The 24,532-nt window shown below is 41.3% G+C and overlaps 1 protein-coding gene across 1 annotated transcript in view; it reads left to right on the plus strand.

The window, feature by feature from the left end:
- The window catches only part of LOC122804002 (protein mono-ADP-ribosyltransferase PARP14-like), a 1,683,704-nt gene that overhangs the window by 466,313 nt on the left and 1,192,859 nt on the right, over positions 1-24,532 (plus strand). The window contains exon 5 of the mRNA XM_044073683.1: positions 1,801-2,070. Coding sequence (XP_043929618.1) covers positions 1,801-2,070 — 270 coding nt within the window. The remainder of the gene's footprint in view (positions 1-1,800; positions 2,071-24,532) is intronic.

Genomic DNA, 24,532 nt, shown 5'->3' on the forward strand with positions numbered 1-24,532 from the left:
TAGCAACGTGTGAGATGTCATTGCTCAGAGTGAATCAAGCATATTGAATTTTATATAAAAGCACAGATCTTGTTAAAGCAAAGGTCATCACAGAGCTACAAGATTTGTTAGTGAAGTTATCTCCATATTGAAATGGTAACACACAACAACTTGGGATAAAATATATCATGTCAGGCTCCACCACATCTTCTTTTTTTTTTTTTTTTATGAAGAGTTGTTTACTTATAGGTTAGTACTAAGCTAACTGTCATTGCGAACCATTGTAAGCCTAGCCAATTATCCCTTGTGAAACTCAAACCCTGAACCTTGTGTTTGTAAGGCAAGCACCTTAACCATTAGACCACCTTCCCAACTTAAAATCTGTCATTTGCAGATTTTGAGTCAAAAAGCAGGAGTGGTGAACATTCTGTACTTAAGACGCACGTTTTTCTGAGTAGCTTCTGTGCACTTTAGTCAGTTTAATTTGACAGCTTCTTATTTTGACCGAACAAGAAGCTAAGCTGTTTTACCTATCGTGTCATCTTAAAAAAAAGTTTCAAAATGGAAGACTGAGTAGTAAGGATCATCTGTCATATCCCAGAACTTGACAGTCAAAAGCAGGCTTTTTTCATGAACTGATGAGTACGTTACCAAAGACTAGCCAACTGCCTCCTATAACAAAGTCATTTTGTAACTGCTTTTTAATGTAGCTTAGATTTAGTGAGATGTGATATAGTCTACTCTTGGCTTATTTTTTTTCTTTTTTTCCATGTGACATCCAAGAGTCTTTTGTTTTCTAATAAAGAACTGTGGAGTTCACCTACTTCTGTTGATTTCTGTGGAATGCCTTACTAAGATTCATAAATTAGGAGATGTGATTTTTACCATTATACAGTCTGATGACCACTGTATTAGACAGCTTTGGAACAAATCACTTGCAAGTTTGTCAGAAATTATTGATTTAGGAGGAGTATGTGTTACTCATTTGGAAGACTTGGAAAACCCTACCATATGACTTCAGAGGCTTATCATCGAATTTAATCTTCCAAATGGCCCGTAAGTTTTGTGCACACTGTTTTCTCTTGTAGTTGCAAGGAGCTTCAAGAACAATAAAAGTAATTAGTTATTTAGATAAAGTAATTAAAAAGGCAAAAGTCTGATGAATAAGTTGTGTGCTATATTTTTTGTGATGTATAAAACAGTAAATTATATACGCCTTTTTTCTGTTTTGTATTATGAATATTTTGGTGTTTTTTTTCTGATCTCAAACACTATCTGGTGCTGTGTTTATATATGGGAATGTCTTCCTTGCTGACCATTATTTAGTTTTGTACTTTTAAGTCAGGCATGGTCTAAAAAGGCTTGTATGCTTTGATTTGTTTTGCTAACACTGCTTGTATGTCATGGTGGGTTTATCCCTACTCTTTCCAATGTATCACCATTTCACACTGTCCATTTTGCCTTTTTTTGAAGTTGACTTGTTTATCGAATTTAATTTCTTATGTTCTTTTGACATTAACATTTTTCATGTTGTAATGGGCATGTTGTAAATTGAGGAGTCAAGCGGTATAATGAAAAAGAAGCACCAGGTCACATTGAAAATTGCAGAGGAAATTGATAGAACTGGCACTTGTTATCTTACCACTGCTAGTAGACAATGCAAAATGAATTGTTACTTGCTTAAAACACAAGTTAAACTTTAGGCTTTGTTTTTTTTTTCATCTTTGAGTTTTGTGTGCATGTGTTTTTGGGTGAAAGAAATTATCTCGTTCAGTAAATATGAGTAGTGAAACTAAGTTTGTAGTCTTTTCCTCATACTAGATGCCAAGGAGGTTTTGCAGGAGAAGACCCATTGTATCTCTGATGTTGAACAACTAGTGACCGCATCTGAAAAAGGAAATGGAAATAAAATCATTGAAGAGCAGCCACAGACTCGCTCAGTTATTTTAAAAAACCTGAAGGACAGCATGACAAAGGAGATGCTGAGCATGCTTGTAGAAAATATTAGTGAATTGACAGAAGACATTGATTTTTGTATGGAAATGCTACCTGAATTAAATGCTGCAGTTATCACCTTCAACAATAGCGGGGGTAAGTGATTTGTTTTGATTCCTCAGGCTGAAGTTTTTACATTTATGCCAGTTTATGAACAGTAAGAATTTGTATTTGGTATCATTTGTTTTAAAATGCATTTTATACAGAAATTTGCAATAAAATACATATTTTTTTTACATTTAATTAAGGATTCATATAAAGCTACAGTCAGTAAGTTACATTCTGTTCTATAGTTTACTTTTGAGTCTAACATATATGCTTTGAAAAGCAATTCAGTCTGGGCTGTAATTACAGAACAGTGTAAACCACTTTTTTGATATAATAAAGTAATAGTAGACAATAAAATACCTAGATAAGAGTAGAGCCCCAAGCACATGTAGCACACCTCTCAACATCTGAGCACAAGAAAGCTGGACAAAGCTAAAAAGAATGGGGGGACAACGGCTCAAAAATCAGGGACAATTTTTAAATATTGTTCTTTTTGTTGTGTCTTTCGGCTTTTCCCGGTTAGGGGTCGCCACAGCGGAACTCCGGTCCGCTAATGATTGGCAGTAGATTTTTAGGTGCCAAGTTGCCAGCCCTGAAGCACAACCTTCAAAGAAGGTATACCCATTCACGCATGTCTCCACACAGAAGACGCTCTAGCTGAGAATCGAACAGGACGACGTCTTACTGTGAGGCGACAACGCTACCGCAGCACCACCACCGCGGATAGTATTGTTCTAATAAATTTAAAAAGTTGCTACAATAACATGTTTTGCGTTAGCATCATTTTACTGAAGTATATGAAGTCTTTAAACTCAAATTTATGCCATTATTTAGTGACTTCAGTCTACATAGATTTGTCAAAAAGCCACAAGTATAATTTTATAGAAATTAACAGAAGTTGTAGTTAAACTGGTACTGTTAGATTTGACAGTTCCACAACAGCAACTCAATTTATTATGGATGTGTAGCTTATTTATTTATTTATTTTATTTTTTTTTTATTTTACATTTGTTAGCCGGGGGTGTCTGACTGAGCCGAAAAGGCCATTTTTCAGCAGAGGCCCGTGGAGAAAAGCTCCACAAAGAAAAATTACAGACACATTTAGTTATTTAGACATAATCAGTATACACACAAATTACAAGAGGCGTGTTTTTACAGTGGTATGCGGCACAAACAGTTACAGTGGAGAGAACAATCAAAAAAATATTAATTTTAAAAATAAAGGTAAGTAATAGATTTGTGTACAGCTGAACTTTGGAATGTAGGTAGAATACATACATAGTACACAGGTACAGTACATACATTGTAGATTAGCCAGTGTTTGTGAGTTTTGTATTTGTTAGCTGAGGATTTGTCATGACTGTGCAGAAGCACTTAGTTCTAGATAAAACAGGAGGTGGTTAGAAGAGACTTCTTCACCAGATTTCTGTTTAGATTTCAGCACTTTAAGTTCAAGAACACAGTTGGCCTGTAGGTCATAGGTTATACAGTTTGGAGTACTGGTGGATTGATAAAATGAGTTAAAAGGGAATTTAGAAACAACAGAAAACTGACCTATTAACTTCACTGATTAATTCAAGCCAGCTAAGTATAATTAATAGAAGATAGGGTACTTGCGTATTATCGCAACCAGATTTTCACGATAATAATGGTTGCTTCCCGATATGGAAATGTAACCGATAGTGGTGTGACAATGACAGACAATGGGTTTACTTTCACACTGAAGGTTGTTTTAGGCAGGGTTATCAGTAAAAACTGAGTAAGCAAATGTCACTGTTTAGGTATGCACTTTACCGCCAGCATGTCATGGAGCTCGCAGTAAAGTGCATACAGGCTTCAACTGTCAGGGCTGCTGTCTTACTCACTGCAATTGCTCTCCAGTTTCCCCCACATAAAAAGGCACAGACACATGAATTATGCTTTTGCTTCAACTTTTTATTTTTAACTAATTTTAAACATAGGTTCAGGACCAAATATGGCAGTAACGACAGGAAGAAGTGCATCATCAGCCAGTAACATGTTTTCCGTGCTGTTGTTAGTAGGTTTAATCAGGAACCTGTAATCAACTATCAACATCATCTACCCTCAGCGAAGGGAAAGCGGCTCACGAAAAACACCCTGCGACCTTCTAACATTTCAATATATGAAGTTCAAGAATTGCTGCCCTTCCTAGTTTATGTGTCAAGATTTTTAGTAATGGTGCTAAGAAACTGTCCCCGTTTGGGAAGCAATGCCTATAGTTTACTCAAAATGAAAGATACACTCAAAGTCAGTTCCTGAATAAACCTATTAAGACCACTTCAGGAAACAGCTTGATGATACGATTCTTCCTGTCGTTTGTGGCATGTAGCATGCTTTTTCAGTGGGACCTGATCATATGTTTAGATATTGTTAAAAATAAAACGTTAACCAAAACCATCCTTCATGTCTTTGTGTGCTTGCCTTCTCTGAAGGATTCCTTCCACTCAGTGAAAGTAGTCCGTTCGTCAGTACGGTAGCATGCATGATGATTCAAGCATGTGTGTGTGTGTGTGTAATGCATGCAAAAACTGTAAGAGGGTTTTCTGGAATGTTTCTTTTCCCCAAGCTAATGCAAAGTTATTCCACAGTAGTAAACACTGTGAATACCACCGTACAGTGTTTCATGACCTCGTCGCTACCAAAATATGCGAAATTCGCAACCGCGAAAATCTGGTTGCGATAATACGTAAGTACCGAAGGATAGTTATGTCTCCTGAGCAATTGTCCTATTGACAGTAATAGAGAGGCAGTGATAGGATAGCTTTATCTTTTGTGTTACATGGGAATGCATGTTTGTGTTTAACACTGTACACAATCATTTTGGAAGAAAAATGGTCTAGCTACTTTATTTCTTGTCTCAAGTAAGAAGCCATTCCTGGCATGTTGTAGCATCTCAATATGTTTTTAGTAATTACTGTTGAAACAGCTTTAGTGTCCGTGTGTTCACTAGATGTCTAACACTTTTGACCTGTTTAGGGCAGGAGCTGCCAGTAACTTGGATGGGTACAGATGGCATGTGAGATATGTTTTTAGATCCAAACAACATGCTTTAGTTTATTTTAGTATTTTTAATGATCCTTGGAGGTGTTAAAGCTGTCATAGTTTGTTTTTTGTTTCTGCCCTGAAGTGGCTTTGCAAAGAAAAGGTGAATTTTTTTCATATTGAAGGATGATTTGGGTATAGTTTCCATGGGTTAGTTCTGAATGTAAAAAAAAAAAAAAAAAGAAAAAAAAAAAGCACGCCAGGCACTGACCCTGGGGCATACCACCTACAGTGTGAAACTGTGAGCAGTGGGCAGTATATTCCCTTTCCAAAGTGACTGTGCCTGATTTGAACCACTGGAAAAGAGGCTGTCAGATACCATTTTGACAATGTCACGCATCACCATACATACCTGTCTACAAAAATAAATACATAACAGGGAGAGTTAGAGAAGGTAGTAGGTGTGAAGGATTGGATGCAGATGTTTACATATTTCATGTATTTGCTTGTTGGCCAGTGAACTGGACCCAAACTGGCCTTAGTAATAACATGAAAGAAGCAAAAATATATTACAGGACATCCACACAGAACTTATACAGCGTGCAGTTCATGTATTTAAAATAACTGGGAAAAAGACAATGTTCCCACATTCTAGATCTCATGCAGCATTTTTTCTTAGAAAAAACATGGCTAGTTTAGTTGAAATTGTTCCATCAGAACCATGACATCTTTTTTATGCAACCCTTTACAGCTACACTGTCTCCCAAATCATATGTGGTTTTCTGATTTAGATAGGGAATGTCACATCACTCCTCAAAGTGCTTGCACAAGGCACTCTTAAGAAGAAAACTGCCATTAGTGGGCTTCTAATCACATGCTTTAGTATGTCATATAATTAGTTAGGTGTGCCACTGAAAAATAGTCAAAAGTATTCTTATTGCTCCAAAGATACAGCCAGTCCGCTGCATTCAGGAGTAAGCTTTTGTACAGTTTTCTAGAGATGGGAAGGCAGAATTCAACAGGATTTGTTTTACTGTGGGATTGACTAGCATGACATTTGCAAAAATATAACTTATCAACAGGAGTAGTGAGAGAGGATGCTTGTGCTAAGACTGGATCATAAGTATGTCTTTATCTAAAGTAATTGAGAATCCAGATGACACAGATGTTAGTTGTTATATCTGTTCATATTTGTTTGCAAACTGTTTCTCTGGGACACATTTGTTCAGGTAGGAAACCTGAGAGAATACAGTTGCATTTGCAGTTTTGCATTATCATTACTTCCAGGTGCTTAGGCATAGATAGTTTACTGATAAGGAACCAAAGATCTGATATCAAAAGTATCCATCTGCAGTAACTTGTTTTACTGACTCCTGGGTGTCAGTTATATTTGGCATGTGCGGACACGTACATCCTACAAAAAGGTCTCACAGAAACGGACAACTGGTGCCGGAGTCACGGCCATAAACTAAATGCCAAAAAATGTATAGTCATCCCCTTTGGGAAAAACAAAGTACCCACAAATTATCACATAGAAAGCAACCCACTGAGTACGGAAAAAGTAATCAGAGACCTAGGGACCCAAGTCGACAGCGACCTCTCATTTGACACCCACGTTGCCAAAGTGGTTAGAAAAACATTCTACCTTGCACACCTTATCATGAAGGGATTCACATCCAGATCCAAGGATGTCATTGTACCCCTATACTCCTCCCTCATCAGACCCATGATTGAGTACAATGCCCCATTTGGTATGTACCTCACCCGGCATTTGCAACAGCTGGAGAGACCACAAAAGTACCTCACCAAGAGGATCAAGGGTCTCCAACATATGTCCTATTCTGCCAGACTAAAGAAACTTCAGCTCTGTTCAGTAGCATACCGTCTGCTCAGAGGTGATCTCTGCCTGACGTACAAGGCCATGTCCAATCAGGATCTGATGGACATGCTCTACCTCAAAAAATCCAAATCCATCAGGACCACGAGAGCTAAAGACTTAAACCTCAGCACAAGTATGAATAGGACATGCAGGAGGGATAGATTCATAACCCAGAGACTTCCCATGCTTTGGAACAAGATCCCAGTTCATATTAGGCAGAGCCCCTCACTGACTCTCTTCAAGAGAAATCTTGATGAATGGATGGGAGATCGTAAGTTTACCCCAGGGGTCACATCTGTGTCACTGCTAGACAGGGGCACAGTAAACTAATTCTATTATATAAGGGGACCTTCACTGTGTCGCTACTAGACAGAGGCACAGTATTCTAAATTCTAATTTTTTGTACCATTTCATGGGGTGGCAAAAGCCACATCACTATGGCTAGGCTTACAAATGCCCCAGGGCAGATAGCCCAGTACTAAACTATGAAACTATGTAAAATGTTCGCAGAAGTCCCACCACACCACCACTCCCTACAGTGTTCTACTCCATGCTGCCTCTCTCCATTTCTTTCCTGCCACAAAAGATGAATTGTAAGAGAAGATGGCCCCAGGATTTCATAGTGATTGGAAATATATATATATATATATATATATATATATATATATATATATATATATATATATGGGATCCATCAATATGTTCGAAGTTTCACTACTTCGAACCCCACTTCACCGAGTCCACATGTTCAAAGTAGTGAAACTTCGAACACTGACTTCGGCAGTCACACTACAGCACAATACAATGGGAATATTCCCTTTTCCCTGCTGTAGTGCAATCTCGGAGTTGGTATATTTAAGTAGGGGGTGTGTGAGGGGCACAGCCCTCCACATGGGAGGTGCAGGGGGGCGTGCCTCCCTGCAAAACATGTTTTAGTGTTTTCTTTTTGGGTAGCCCGAAGAACTAGACTTCAGCGAAAGTGCACTTTCGTTTAAGTGGACTTTCGCTGAAGTGTAGCGTCTACTGCTGTATTTCGAAGAAGTGTATTTTCGATGTAGAGCTGTAGACCTATATATATATATATATATATACACATAGATATATATATATATATATATATATATATATATATATATATGTGTGTGTGTGTGTGTGTGTGTATTTTAAGAAAGTACATATTTTCGTACTCTTCTTCTATGTGTAGCAAGTCATAAATTCATAGATATTCCAAGGCCACTGAGTCTTATGACCATTCATGCCTTGCCAGTGCCCTCTCACAAGCCTCTCTTCTTTTCTCCAGGAGGACCATGCCAGTCAATCCCAGAACACATTAGTGGATATCCATCCAGGCATGTGGCTTATGTGTAAAGGAAGATAATGGGTTGCACAGCTTAACATGCAGGGGATGTTTATTTCGGAGGTTTAGGAGGCAATGGGTTATAAACCTACACTTCCGCTGTATTTTTTTTATCTTTTGGTGAAGATTTAGCTCTCTGCTTCTGACATTGATGGAGATTTTACATCAGATACAGGAAGTCCAAGTCAGTCTGGTCTGTAATGGCATGATAAGCAAGACTGAGATATTTTCTCCAAAAAAAAAAAAAAAAAAAAACAATAAGACACTGAATAAACAGTTAGAATGTCCAGCCTCTGGTCAGGGGAAAGTGCTTGCTGTATAACCTAATCTGATGCAAAATGATAGACATGGGAAAAGCAAGAAAGGTCAGAGACAAAGGCTTACAACATTCCTCTCCTCTCCTGCCCCAGATAAGCAAGGAGGCTGATAATATTTTATAGATATGGGATCTCTGTCTGACTGTAGACTGAAGTGATCTAAATAACTTAATTCCCAATGAGTGCTTTTGCGTGGTCATCATGGATTTTCTAGTATGCTTTTGTCAAAATTGTTATACATTTGAGAGGATTCCTCTTCACTTTGAATTTCAGATTTCTTGTCTTTTGTTTCTTTTTGGTTTATTATTCTTGCTGTTAAACTCATTTTATATAAGGGCTTTGTTGTCACCTTGGTGCTAAATGACCTTTAGTGAAAGCAGTTTTGTTACACTTTGTTTTTGTCTGTAGAAGAGACTAGGACTTAATTACTAGTTCTGCACTTTTGGGTTTCTAATACCATGCAGACTTTGTTTTGTTAATATTTTCTGATTTGGTTTGGATTGTACTATCGATTTTTAGGCAGCTTAGGGTCTTTTCCCATGGTCCATCTGAATCCTTTTCGACAGAACTTGTTTTGTTTTGTCTACAAGCAAATATAAAAAAAAAAAAAAAAAAAACATAAAAAAGTAGGTATGCTTTTCCGCCACAGTCGCTTTATCTCTCCCACCACCAGGATTACATTAGCTAATACATACCTCATCCCATCCCTTTTGTATGGTGCATCTATCCTAACCAGCCTACAGTCTTCCCTCAAAACAAAACTCTCATCTTGTTATGACAAAATATCCAAATTTGCGGCAGGTAATAGAGCCTCCTCTCACCACTGTAATTCCCTTCACCAACTAAGTTGGCTAGAATTACCAGACTTCCTCACATATACCCAGCTCATACAAGCACACAAACTCATTCATAACAGATCTCTCTGCCCCTCCCTAGCAAATACCTTTGAAATGCATAAACCAGATAGATTCCTAAGATCCAATTCCCAAAACCTAACTAAATTGCATAAACCAGCACATCCTGCTGGGAATCAGTTGATGTCCTTCTCTCTTGCACGCCTCTGGAACTCATTCCCTTTTCCCATCCACACCACTAGCAGTCTCTCCTTGTTTAAAACCTCACTGCACTCGCACCTTACTTCACAATGGAAATTCTCTTGCTCTCTTCCAACCTAATTCTATCACACTTTCTTCTTAACTTTACAAAGTTTGTTGCCTGTCACTACCTCCTAAAGTTTTACATCCTTACCTCATTGTAATTCCCTAAAAAAAAACAAAAATAAAAAACTGCTACTTACTGAATTAACCTGATGTAATTTTCCTAATGAAAATGTTTTATTTCTGTATTATGTAACATCTATTTGAATTGTGCAATATGAGTTTGTACTATACAAAATATGTATAACATTTAATTGAAATGTATATTATGGATTTGTGCTCTTTCTGTACTATGTATTTGTATTTCTGTGTAGCTTTTCTCCCCAGGACTCCATTGAAAATGGGCTCCTTGTAGCCTAATGGACTATCTTGGAAAACAAACTGCAATTAAATAAATTAATTAATTTTATATGGTTAACATTGACTACTGCTTCAGCACTGGCACTTTTTATTATTTTATTTTTTAAGACTTTTTTAATACTTGTATTAAAACATCACTTAAGACACAGGTATGCATACATTAATTGAAAAGAAAACAAACTTTATTAATATTTTGTCCATTTACACACATTATACATTACATGTTTTCTTTATAACCAGTATCTTTCAGGCCAGCATTGCATAACGTGCTCATTTCCTGCCTTCCCTTAAACCTCACTACTCCTGAACATTATTCTGCATGTATTGTTCCAATACATTCCATTTATTTATATGTAATTTGCTCTTTTTCTAAAGATCCTACTTCCAGTTCTTTTACCTTTTTTTACAATGTTCAATATTTCAAATACAGTTGATTTAGATTTAGATTTCCATTTTCTAGTAATTTCTTTTTGGCAGCCAACAAAATTAAACTTAATAAGGCTTTACTATGTCTAGGCAATTCAAATCCTGTGTCCCAGCACAAAAGAACCAATGTTATGTTATCCATCTCACCTTCCTTCTTTCTGGTTGGGTTTGGAGCTGGCCTTGGCTCTGACTCGGCCACTTCTAAAGCTCAGAGTCCTTACTGGCTCGAGGCTAGCCCCTTATCCCAGCATGCTTAGCGGTAGCTACTCGGATCTCGTTTGCCGCTTGCAGCATAGAGATTTTCTTCTGCTGATTCAGGCTAAATAGTAATTTTTTTCTATAAAAATTCTTGCTGTTTAAGGCTAAAAGAGTTTAGTGATTACCCCTTTTATATCACCCCTATCCTCATTGCTTGCTTTTTTGCTGTTGTTAGGCCATCGTTTTCTCTCAGGCCTTTACCTTTATGTTGTTGTGATTGTCGGCAGCCCGTTTTTCTTGAGGGTTGTTCTCTTGTCCTGTTATCCCTCCTTGCTACCTAGGGAGAAGCTGTTTTTGTTAGAGGCATTCTCCCTTTGGGAGCAGTAGCCATTTAACTTAGAGGCTCTTCTCCTCTTCTTCCTCCCTTTTCTTCTTCTAAAAAAAAAAAAAGAAAAAAAAGCTTTCTCCAAGTTGTTACTACTGTTTTTGTGGCGTTATAATGTCAAAAAAAGTACCTAAGCAGTTGTGTTGCCAGAAAATGTCCCTTACGGACACACAGACGAGTTGTGTATATTGTCTAGGGGAGGTCCACCTGCAGGACTCGTGCTTTGTTTGCCATGCCTTTAGTGCATGGGTTTTGCAGGAGAGGTGCAACAAACTTATTTGAGTGGGTTATTAAAACTCCAGGTTGAAGTAGCATTGGACACTCAGCCCTTAAATAAATCCGATGACAAGCCGGCATCTTTGTTGACTCCACATTCGGTACCAACTAAGTCTAGACCCAAATCTTCAGAACCTTCAGAGCAGATCCTTGGCTCCGAGGAGTCTGTTTCTCCGGTGACTTCATCAGTGTCTTTGGAACTGTCTCGGACTCAAAAGAGATTGAGACCTCCTTCACTGGACCCGGTGAGATCTGTGCCTCAGTCTCCACTGTTGCAGTCAGTGGCAGGTGGTCACCGGTCCTCGGCCCACTCCTCTCGATCTTTCAAGAGTTTATCGGATGATGATGATGTGGAGAAAGTGGTGAAGAGGCTGCTCAAGACACCGGTATTTACTAAATTGTTGTCGAGCCCAGCCCAGAAGGAAGTGGCACCATTGTCTGAACCAGTCCCTATCTTTATTCCTCCTCCAACTGCATCCAGTTTGGAGCCGGAGTGCATGGAAGTAGTGGTGGAACCGTCGGTTCCGACAACCCTTGCCTTGTCGGTTCCAACACCCGCTCCGACCTCCTCGATAGTCCACCCTGTTGAGGGGTCTGGGCGCCAAGAATCTCTTGTCAGCTTTGAGGGGGGAAGTGGCATCGAATCCTTGTCCGAGCCCGCTCTCCCCCTCAGAGCTTTGGCGCAGGTGAGTTCGGCTCCCACATCTGCCTCAGAGCCGTCACCTTCAGTGCGGAGGAGGAAAGAGGAAGCATCTGGACTCCCCTGGGTCCGTCACTTCTGACACGGACTTGGATGACTCGGAAGGGTCCCCATGGTCCCCCTCTGAGGATGTCTCATTCTCAGACATCCTGGAGATCCTTAGGCAGAGGGGAAACTGGAAGCCCCTTGCCCCTTCTGAGGACAAGTTCGTGTACCTGGACGCATTTGATTTCTGACTGTCTACCTCCCGGGTGTCTCTGCCTTTCGACCCACTTTTGTCTGTAGTGAGTCAAAAGGCATGGAGTACTCCAGAGACTATGGAGCCCGTTCCGAGAAGGCCTAACAAATTCATGACCGCACCAGAGGACAAAACATTTCTCTCTAATGGCGTGCCAGTTGATGCTATGGTGATGGCTGCAGCCACCAAGAAGGACCTCATGGACACTTCCTCTTCTATCCATTCACCAAACAAGGAGTTTAGAGCCATGGATAGATATCGGAAGCATGTTTTCTCTTCAGCAGCCTTTACTCTTTGGTTGCTGAACTATTTGACACATTTCACAAGACTTCAGAGGGATCTCCTTAAAGAGCTGGGAGATACTCTCCAGGATGTTTCAGCTGAGGGAGCGGCTTCCAAATCGGCTAACCAGCTAGTGACCCTAACCTCCATTGTTAACTCCTCCATGCGCCTGATTTCTTATGCAGCAGATGGAGCGAGGAGGGCTGCAGGCACAGGGGTGGCTCTTCGTAGACATTCCTGGATGTGCCTTTGTCGATTTGCGGAGCCCTTCAAGTCCTCCTTTACGAATGCCCTCTTTGATGGCTCAGTATTGTTCGGGCCACAAGTTAGAAAGACTCATACCAGGAGTGAATGAGATGGCAAAACTCTGGCTGCCATAGGAGTCCATTATTCCACTCCATCCCGGCCTTATCTCAAAGGCCAACAGAGTGGTAAAATGTGGTTCGTAAATTCCAGGGAGCTTTGCCAGACACTCGTGGAGACAATTCCCCCAGGGGCAGAGGGAGAAATAATAACGGGAGATGCCAGCCTCGTGGCAGGGGGGGTCTGCAACAGGGTGACAGGGATGCATTCTCTGGCAGACCCTTTTAGAATCCCTGAGGGATTGCCCGGCTGCCCACCTCTGGAGGCAGTCAGGGGCAGAATATTACTGTACCCAAAAGCCTGACAAGATGTAACAGAAGCATGGGTACGGTGAATAATATCCAGGGGTTACAAAATTCCCTTCTCCCAAACACCCCCAAGAAGTCAAAAATGTTCAATTCCAGATGTTCCACCCAATCTTCAGGAACAAGCAGCCTTGGAAGTAAAACATTTGCTGCAAAAAAAAAGCCATTCAGGAAGTTCCCGCAGACCAGATCAAATCCGGAACTTACTCAAGGTTCTTTTTAGTTCCAGAAAAGACAGGGGACTGGAGACCTATCCTGGATCTCAGCAGTTTAAACAGGGCAGTATATAAGACCAAGTTCTGGATGATGACCCTGCAGTCCATTCTACCCTTTTTGGGTCAGTACGATTGGATGTTCTCTATCGATCTCCAGGATGCATACTACCATATAAAAATGGACAGGCAGTCCAGGAGACATTTCTCCTTCCGACTTGGAGCCAGTCATTACCAGTTCAGAGCTCTGCTCTTTGGTCTCACTACAGCTCCCAGGGTGTTCACCAACTGCATGGCAGTAGTGATGGCTCACATGAGATGTCTAGACTCACTGCCACCACCGAGCATCATCTCTTAAGGGCCAGGAACTACACGATTCACACTTGTGCACATCTAGGAATCACACTAGACTATGAAAAAACTGCCTTGTTGCCCTCTCAGTGTATTACTTTCATAGGCGCTCAACTAAATACAAGAGGCATGATAGCCAAGCTCCCACAGGAAAGGATGCTTGCCATTTGACTACAGGTCTCTCTCCTCTTGTCAAAGTCAAAGGTTCAGGCACGGTTAATCCTAAAGGTCTTCGGCTTGATGGCGCCTGCCATTACTCTAGTCCCATTAGCTCATTACCATATGAGGATTTTGCAGTGGCTCCTTTTCATTCACTGGTCGTATCAGGATCTACAAATGTCAAGCATGATCTTAATTATGGTTGTTTGCAAAAAAGATCTTCACTGGTGGCTCCACTCTCCCATAGTCACTCTAGGCAGACCCTTTGTAGCCCCTCATCCGGTAGCTACAGTGACCATGGACGCTTTCCAGTTGGAGGTGCTTTATCTGGGACAGACAGTCCTGTTCCGTGTCTGTGGTTTGGATTACTTCTTGGTTCAACTGGGACAGACAGTCCACCAAGCTTGGCAGCCTCACGGGAACCATTTGCACATCAGTGTCCTGGAGATGAGACCATTGTTATTAGCGTTGCAAGCACTTCACGACTCTCTTCCTTTGGGCCATATAGCAATTCACACGGACAATATGTCAATGGTGTAGTACATCAACAAACCAGGTGGAACCAAATCTTACCCCTTGTGTCGGGAGGCCCTTCGAGTATGGCAATGGGCGAGTTCCTCTCAGCATTTTCTGGTTGCAGTGGACATACTGGGGAAGTCCAGCGTGATAATGGACAAGCTCAGCAGGGCAATTCTCATGCCCCACAAGTGGTCTCTGAAACAAGATGTGGCGGATATGATCTTCCACGGATGGGGCCAGCCTTGCTGCGATCTTTTTGCCTCACACCTAAACAACAAATGCAGTAGCTATTTTGCCTTAGTTCCCCCACTGGGATAGTCACCCAGAGATGCACTTATCCACGATTGCCCCCCCAGGCATTCTTTATGCCTTTCCTCCCTTTCCTTTACAAAAGTTCTTCAGAAAGCATCCTCATTGCCCCTTACTGGCCTCATCAGATATGGTTCCCATTCCTTTGACATTACCTGCAAGAGGAGCCTTGGATTCTGGACCCGGTTCAGGATCTCCTGACACATCATTCAGGTGCTCTTCATCCCTCCATTCAAACTCTCAAGCTGACAGCTTGATTTCTCCACTTCCAGTCCTAGCCAGGCTTCCGGATATCTCACCTATGGTTCAGCATATTTTAGTCTGTTCTCACAAACCAACTACTAGAAAACTTTACACTAGTAAATGGAAGAGGTTCTCTTTCTGGGCCGAGCAAAATGACATTGATCCCTTTACAGCACCAATTTCAAAAATTTTGGACTTCCTGACCGAAACCTTTGAGAAAGGAGCAGTGGCTGCTACAATTCAAGTTCAAATGGCTGCTCTTTCCAATTTTCATGTGGGCATTCTAGGTTCTAATGTTATGTCCTACAAGCTAAGTAGGGCCTTTTTGAAAGGTGCTACCCTGTTAAGGCCTCCCTTCTGAGAACCTCTCCATCCTTGGGATTTAAATTTAGTACTAGCTGCTCTAATCCTCTCTCCCTTTGAACCAGCCGCTTCTTGTCTTCTAAAATTCTTATCTTTGAAGACCCTCTTCCTGATTGCAATTACATCAGCTAGGCGGGTTTCCGAGTTAAAGGCACTTTCAGTCCGCCCGCCTTGTATGATTTTTCACAAGGATAGAGTATCTCTTAGAACAAATCCCTCCTTTTTACCAAAAGTACAGCGAAATGTATGTCCTCCCATTGTTCCCTTGTAGGTTGCTTTTCCAGTCTCTTCCTGATCTTTTCTAACCACATCTGATTGTTATAGTTGTCATGCAATATTTTATATGCCTTACTAATTTTCCCCTTTTTAATAGCAGCTTCTGTTCTATATTTGACTAAAAACTCTTACCACAGCAGGTTTTTCACACAGAACTCTCCTATCCCTTTCTCTTTGCCTGTACTCTGATATCAGTCTCATATAGGGAAGGCAGTCTCTAACCTGCAGTCCAAACTTCTATTTGGCCTCATCCCACTCTGTTACTTTTGTCTGACTATTTATTTGCTCCCATTACCAGTTTTCTCTAGTAAATTCCAGCCAACTGTTGCCTATTTGCTCTACCCCTACATGCAGTCATCCTTATTGGCAAAATCTCTTTACACCATTTACATTTTGATGTAGTTCTTCAAATGCTTTCTACAGCTTGATGAATACAGTATTCTGTGTAGTGATTCTTCTTCTTCTTAATGATCTGCATCCAAAATCCCAGTCTCTTCTTATTTCACCCCCCCACACACCCACTTCATCATCATCCCTTTCCACTGTAAATCATAACCTTCTGCTTGCGTGTTATGTATAAGAGCCTTAACTTTGGAGCTTTAAGATATCACTTCAAATTAGGTAATCCTAAACCACCTTGTTTCTATTGGAAGGGTACCACTTATCCCACTTAACTCTTGCCCTCCTTCCCTTCTAGATAAATTCCTTCATCTGTTTATTATTTATTGCCAACAGTTTCTCCTCGTTTTTTTAAACACTTTTATTGAATTATCACTTGTGACAGAGATGAACTTACAGTTGTATAAAAGTAAACAAACTAAATTAACAAGTTCACATTTGCAAACATTATACATCACTTATATTGTTTTATACAATGTAATCAGTTCACCATTACTTAAATGTGTTAATTCCTGCCTTCTCTTAATCCTCATTCCTCCTCCATAACATTTTTCTGCATGTATTATTCCCACAGTTTCAATTTTATAACTCGCTTCTACCCTTTTCTAAAGATCCCACTTCCTATTATTTTAGCTCTGTCACAATGTTTGCTACTTCAAGTATGGTTGGTTAAATTTTCTAGTAATTGCTTTTTTGGCAGCCACCAGAATTAAATTTAACAAGGCCCTACAATGTCTAAGCAATTCAGATCCTGTATCTCAGCTTAAAATATCATTTCCTTAGTTACACTCATTTACTCATCCAATAATCCTGACAGAGTACTCTGTAGAATATTTTTTAAAGTCTGCCAACGTATTACATTCCAAAAACATATGCTTCCAGCTACCTCCTTCATTCCCATGAAACGGAAAAATCCTTTGGAGTCTGCTGGAGGTATTAAAGTACTTATGCAAACACTTCCAAGCAAAAGTCCTAAGTATTGTAGTCTTTGTTCTTCCTCTGTGTATATTCTAGTCTTGGTGCTCCCAAGACTAATGTACTCTACACCAATCTCCTAACGCTAAAGCTCATACTACTTGTTTTCTCTCCTTTCTTCCATGTCCTCACTACTCTTATCTCCCACTTTTTCCCCTAACTCACTACCCAGTATCTTCCTATTTCTCCTCTCTTCCAAACCCTACATCTCAAGCTGTGCATTCTTATACTCGTTTACCTATCTTCTTAACATGTCTCTCTATATTACTATCCTTAACTATTGCACTCCCTCTGTCTCAGTAATCCTACACTTGTACCTTCAGTTTCTAAACATTTGCAAAACTAACTACACTTTATACCTACAAAGACTTAACTACCTTCCTAAAAATATAACTCTATCTCATATCCTAGAAAGACTTGACTGTAAACTGCTGCTCTATTTACATATTAAGCTTTACTATGTCTATAACTGTATGTAATAAGGTATTAAACTTAAACGGCATTTTCTGTAATTAGAATGTAATGTGAACATACAGCTGTAAATTGTCAAAATGTCTTTACTTTATGTGGAGCTTTTATCCATGGGCCTTCGCTGAAAATGGGATGTTCTTCGTGTTTCACTGTTGCAGTCATTACATTTGGGTAATCCTGCTGGCAGGTTGCCCTCAGTCGGCCTGAATTCCAAAGTCTTGGGTCCTGTGTCGGCTGCCATCGCCCCTTCCCTGACGTCAGGTCATCAGGGGTATAAAAGAAGCAGCTGACGCCATTTTCTTCAGTCTTTCTTGCTGCACGGTGCCCGAAGCAGAAGCAGTTCGCAAGTGCCGGTCAGCCGACTCCTGATATTTTCGTGTTTGAGTTTCAGATCCGAAGTCTTCAATAAAGCTAAGTACCCCATTGGGGAAACTTTTTTCTTGCTCCAGACAGATGTCAGAAAAAGTAAATAATTGTATTTCTTGTGGAAAGCAAATACCTCATAAGGACTTTCACTCTTACTGTATTCCTTGCCTAGGCCCTGATCACAACGTTTCTGGTTGTTGGTTTTGTACTAGATTTAACCAATGCACTATTAAGCGTCGGTATGATTTTGCTTTAAACTATTTTGGACGCCGGTTTAATTATCCAGAAATATCATCGGATAGCCATCCGACTACCGGACTTCACAAAAAATGCAAAGAAAAGGAGAGAGATAAACAACCGAGGCCCAAAACCGACGATGAAGTTTCTCCTAAGCCAGTTGCCGGTTCATCGGTTCTCAGTGAGGTGCTTTCGCAGCCCCTGACGCCTGCTACTTTAGAGTCGCAGGCCGCTACTGACTCCCACGTGGAGTTGGCTATGCCGCTGGAAACTCAAGGTATTGGAGCCTCGGACACTATTCCCTCAGATGGATCCGGAGCCACTGAGCAGGCACTGGCTTCTGAGGGTGTATTCAGACCTAAACATCTTTACATTAAACCGATTTCAGCTTCAAAGGCAAAGACTAAAGCACCTTCTAAAGCAAAGAAACAAACTCAAGAGCCACGTGGACAGGCCTCTATGCCGAAAAAACAGATGCTCAAAATGGCCGAATACTTGATTACCTTGATCAGGGGTTCCCATCCCCCTCCTGATAAGAGGCCTATGCAAGAGACTGACTATAAATCTTCAGATCAGGTTTTTATTTCTTCTGATTCCTCTTCTGATCAGGAATATTCTCTTCCCCCCATGAGGATTCTGATGCTGAAGAATCTATACCTTCAGCTTCTCCTGCAGAGGACTATTCTTTTGGGGAAACCTTGCATACCATGAGGGAGCATTTCCACTGGGAGAGCGAAGATTTTTCAGAATCTAAAAAGAGGCTCAGGGATTTCCTTTTACTACCTCAACACAGGCCTCTAGCCATTCCACCTGTGTTAGACATTGTAGATGATATGTTTTCAGAGTCTAGTCTGACCCCTGACTCCTTACCTCCAGCTCCTGTTAAACCTGACAGATATTACAGGGTTCCTGACTCTCAAAAATTCCTTTTTAAGAACCCCGCTGCAGACCCAGAAACTATTTCACAGGGTCCCAAAGGAGTTAAGGCTTCCGCTGCAAAAAACCCTACCCCCTCTGACAGAGATTCTGGGGCACTGGATAGATGGGGAAAAAAGGTTTATACATCTGCTACCTTGGCTGTAAGGGCCTTAAACTGTCAGTTTCATATGCTCAAATATCAGCAACATGTCATGGCATTGCTTAAACAGAAAATGTTGTTAAACTTGTTAAACTATGAATGTGCAGAATACAAGGAAATGCAGGATTTATTGCATGCAGCCGAACAAGTTGGAAAGCGTACTTTGCAATGTGGTTTTGATTCTTTGGAGGCCTCCTGCAGTTATGGGTTCTGTAATTAGGAGGCATGCTTGGTTAAAGGAACAAAATCTGCCTGATCATGTCAAAGTTAAATTATTAGATGCACCTTTACAGCATGATACTTTGTTTGGAGGTAAGGCAGAAGAGGTGTTAAAGAAAATGGAGGACAAAGCTAAATCTATGCAAACTGTCAAAGATTTTTTACAAGTACAGCCACTTAGGTTTAGTAGACACTGGCCTACAAAGAATTGGTCCTTTCCTGTGTCAGACAGACCTCAAAGGGGCAGATCCAGACACCCTAGAGGCAGATCCCAGCCGCAAGGTTCATACAGCTCAAAGCAATGGGGTGTTTCTACCTCCAAAGTTGTTGAAGACAAATCACAACCATACAGGAAACAGCCCCAATGACTTCCCCCTGCCTGCACCAAGCATTTATCTTCTGGCAGCACCTTTAGGGGGAAAATTAGCACTTTCTTCTCAAAGTTGGCACATTATACCCCAGGACAAGTGGTTTCTAAATATAGTGTCGCAAGCCTACAAGTTCCATTTTCATACACTGCCAAAGACAAACGGCTGTCCAGATCTGCCAAAAAATCAATGGGCAGAGGCACAAAAACAAGTCTCATCCCTCATGGACATGGGGGCCATTCAACAAGTACCAGAGCAAGAGCAGGGACAAGGATTTTACTCAAGACTGTCCTTGGTACCCAGAAAGGACAAGGCCTGGAGACCAATACTGGACCTATCTATTCTGAACACATTCCTGGATATACTAAAATTCAAAATGTTGACTTTGCAGCAGATTCTGCCCATGCTGGGCAATAATGCATGGCTGGTGACTTTAGACCTAAAAGAGGCATACCTGCATGTCCCAATTAGACAATCATGCAGAAGATACCCCAGATTCAAGGCTAGCTCAATGCATTACCAATTCTCTGCACTGCCCTTTGGCTTATCTACTGCGCCCAGGGTCTTTACAAAGTACCTGGCACCAGTAATTGCATTCTGCAGACAAAGAGGAATACAAATATATCCTTACTTGGATGACTGTCTAATTCAAGCAGAGAACAAGGACATTCTTCTACAGCATCTGGCGTTTGTGAAAAGACTTCTAACATGCCTAGGGTACACAGTCAACGAAAAGAAATCCAAACTAGTACCCTCTCAAGAGATAATATTCCTGGGTGCAAGCTTAAATACAACTACCCAGATGGCTTATCTCACGCCAGACAAACAAAAGCAACTGACTACCTATTTCAAAATGGTGGCAACAAAGGCCCAGTTATTGGCAAGAAAAATTCTGCAGGCTTTGGGCTTCATGGCATCCTGCATCCTACTAATTCCATATGCAAGACTGCATATGAGGAAACTTCAATGGTACCTAAAAAGTGTTTGGACTCAACATTGTCACAGCCTGGAAACAATGATTACTCTTATTCCCTGCCTGCAACAGGAGTTTCGATGGTGGGCGAAGGCTTGTCACCAGAACAAGGGACAGCCATTCACATTACCCCCAGCCTGGCAGACACTAACAACGGATGCATCAGATTATGCCTGGGGGGCCCACATGGCAGGAACATGCATTCAGGGCACATGGTCCTCAAACCAAATGCATCTACATATCAATCAAAAAGAGGTGCTAGTTGTTCAAAATGCCCTGACAGCCTCCAAGGACCTACTTCATCCGGGATAACTACTGATAAAGACAGACAACACTACGGTCATGTGGTATATAAACAAACAGGGGGGCACACATTCTTACCCCCTTTGCAGTCTAGCCATGACTTTGTGGGACACAGCATTGACTTACCAAGTACATCTGCAAGCGCAATCCCTGCCAGGAAAGGAAAATACTTTGGCAGACGAACTAAGCAGAAACCTCATGGATCCCCACGAGTGGCAGCTGGATCCACAAGTCTTCAACATGATAACAAGGAAATGGGGATGCCCAGACATAGATCTATTTGCCTCCCCTCACAACTACCAACTAAAAAGATTCTGCACAAGGACTTATCACAGACAAGCATGGAAAGTGGACGCCCTATTTTTCAGCTAGAAAAACCTATCAGTATATGCCTTTCCTCCGCTGCCTCTCCTCCCCAAGGTGCTCCTAAAGGTCAGACAGGAAAAGCAAAAGATGATACTGATTGCCCCAGACTGGCCCCGCCAGTACTGGTATCCAATCCTAAGGAACTTGTCTCAATGCCCAGCTTGCCCTTTCCTCAAATACCTCAGCTAGTGTCCCAGCAAAACAATCAGATCTTGCACAGCCACCTCAGGACTTTAAACCTAGCAGCATGGCAGATAATGTAGTCATTCAAAACACACCTCTCAGTAAAGCTGTGATGGATGTCATTTTGGAAGCCAGAAGTCCTAGTACTAGAAAATCTTATGCTGGGAATGGAACAGATTCTGTGCTTGGAACCAGGCACAAGGAACTGATACAGCTGTACCAAGTATTCCTCAGATTTTGCAATACTTAATTGAGATGCTGGACAAAGGCCTATCTTTTTCATCAATTAAAATTCATGCCTCTGCCATTTCGGCTCATTACAATACAGAGCCACCAGTCTTTTCTCATCCTTTATTAAAGCAGTACCTCAGGGGAGCCAAAAGTTTAAGGCCTCCAAGGAGATCACCAATACCTGCATGGGACCTCAACTATGTCTTGGAAAAACTCACCCTGCCTCCTTTTGAGCCAGCTGCTACTGCCGATATAGTTTTTGTCTTGGAAAACAGCTCTGCTCCTAGCAATAACTTCTGCAAGACGAGTTTCAGAGCTATAGGCACTCATGGCTGTGGAACCTTTTATCGTTTTTTATCCAGACAGGGTCTCTCTGAGGACAAACCCAACATTTATGCCTAAGGTGGTGTCCAGTGTGGCTCTTAACCAAACTATTCATCTGCCAACTTTTTATCCAAATCCACAGAACAAGGGGGAGAGAATTCTGCATTCTTTGGACGTACACAGACAGCTTAGATTCTACTTGGACAGAACCAAAGTTTTCAGGAAGGCAGAGCAATTACTAGTGGCATATGCTGCAGGATCACAAGGAAAGGCTATCTCAAAGCAGACTATTTCAAAGTGGACAGGCCACTGCATTATTTTCTGCTATTTACGCCATGACAAGCCAGTGCCTAAGGGCATTAGGCCACATTCAACCAGAGCTGCAGCCACTTCAGCAGCCTTTTTCAGGGGAGTACCAACCAAAGACATTTTAGAGGCTGCCAGTTGGAGTTCAGTGCACACCTTTACAAAGCACTATCATCTGCCACTCTACTGTAAATCCAGGGCAGGCTTTGCCACTGGAGTTCTGCAGGGCCTCATAGCCGCTCCTAATGCTATTTAGCTCCAGCCTCCCAACCATAGCTTTGGGAATCAACCCAAATGTAATGACTGCAACAGTGAAACACGAAGAACATAGTACAGTTGTGTACACTTACCATAAATTTAGATGTTCGAGTGTATTCACTGTTGCAGTCCAGGTTACCCACTCGCCATCCCCCTTTTTTCTGATGGAACTTATCATTCCTTCTCTGATTTATACAACCTATGTGATGTATTTGCTTGTAGATGAAGGTAAAGCTTATATTGGTGCATGTATTTTTATATATTTTTAAATGTTGGCTACCTTTTAGGGGGCACCTGACATCTGGGGCAAGAAAAACTGAAGAAAATGGCATCGGCTGCTTCTTTTATACCCCTGACGACCTGAAGTCAGGGAAGGGGCAACGGCAGCCGATGCAGGACCCAAGACTTTGGAATTCAGGCCGACTGAGGGAACCTGTCAGCAGGATTACCCAAATGTAATGACTGCAACAGTGAATACACTCGAACATCTACATTTATGGTAAGTGTACACAACTGTACTTTTCTGACCCAGTCGGACTTTCCCGGTCAACAAATCTCAATAAATAAATAGATAAATAATCGTTGGATATTTGGGAGCAATACAGACATATGACTTGGTTCCTATAGTTATTATGCAGTATTTTATATACCCTACTATTTATCCCTTTTTTAACAGTTGCTTCTCTTCTAGTTTGATGTAAAATCTGGAATGATAGGTCTTTCACTTTGGATTCCACTATTACTTTCTCTTTGCCTATACTCTGATATCAATCCTTGATAGGGAAGGCAGTACATAGCCAGCAGATGAAATGTCTTCTTGGCCTCTTCCCATTCTGTTACCTTTCCCCCTGTAATTATTTGTTCCCAATGCCTTGGTTCTTTTGCCATATTCCTCCAGTAAATTTCAGGCCACTCTTGCCTATTTTCTGTAACCCTAATTGGAGTCATCCCTATAACCAGAATCTCCTTTCTCCATTCCCATTGTTGGCTTAGTTCTTAAAATACTTTCTGATACTTTATGAAAGATGATACTAGGCTATTGGCCCTAGGGCCTATACAAGCATAGCCATAACAATTCCCTGGCTATTTCTTCCCACACTATTTACTTCCCTGGACCCCTGTCTAGCAGGGCGACTGATGTGATCCCCGGGGTGAATTTCCTTTCTCCCATCCACTCATCAAGGTTCCTTTTGAAGAGAGCCAAAGAGGTGCTCTGCTTGACATGTATGGGCAGTCTATTCCAGAGTCTGGGGAGTCTCTGGGTCAGGAACCTTTCCCTCCAGCATGTTTTGTTTATTGTGAAACAAGGTTTAGATTCCTGGAGCGTGTGGCTCTGAGGGATTGGGATTGCTTTAAGTGTAGCATGTCCAACAGCTCTGGGTTTGACATGGCCTTGTATGTTAAGCAGAAATCGCCTCAGAGTAGACGATTTGCGACAGAGTATAGCTGGAGATTTTTAAGGCGGCCAGCTTAGGGCATCTACTTTAGACCTGTGATTCTTTTAGTGAGGTATTTCTGCGGCCTTTCCAGTTGTTGCAGATGTCTTGAGAGGTACATACCAAATGAGGCGTTGTATTCTATAATGGGTCTAATGAGGGATGAGTACAGTGGGACAATGACCTTCATTTTTCTGGATGAAAAGCCCTTAGTGATGAGGTGTGCCACATAGAAGGATTTCCTGACTGTTGTGGCAATGTGGTTATTGAAGGTGAGACCACTGTCCACCTGTGTCCCCAAGTCTCTTATCACACTTTTGGTGTTTAGTGTACTGCCAC

Source organism: Protopterus annectens, chromosome 6.part0 (genome assembly GCF_019279795.1).
Source record: "Protopterus annectens isolate FY-2018-M chromosome 6.part0, PAN1.0, whole genome shotgun sequence".
Lineage (NCBI taxonomy): Eukaryota > Metazoa > Chordata > Ceratodontiformes > Protopteridae > Protopterus > Protopterus annectens.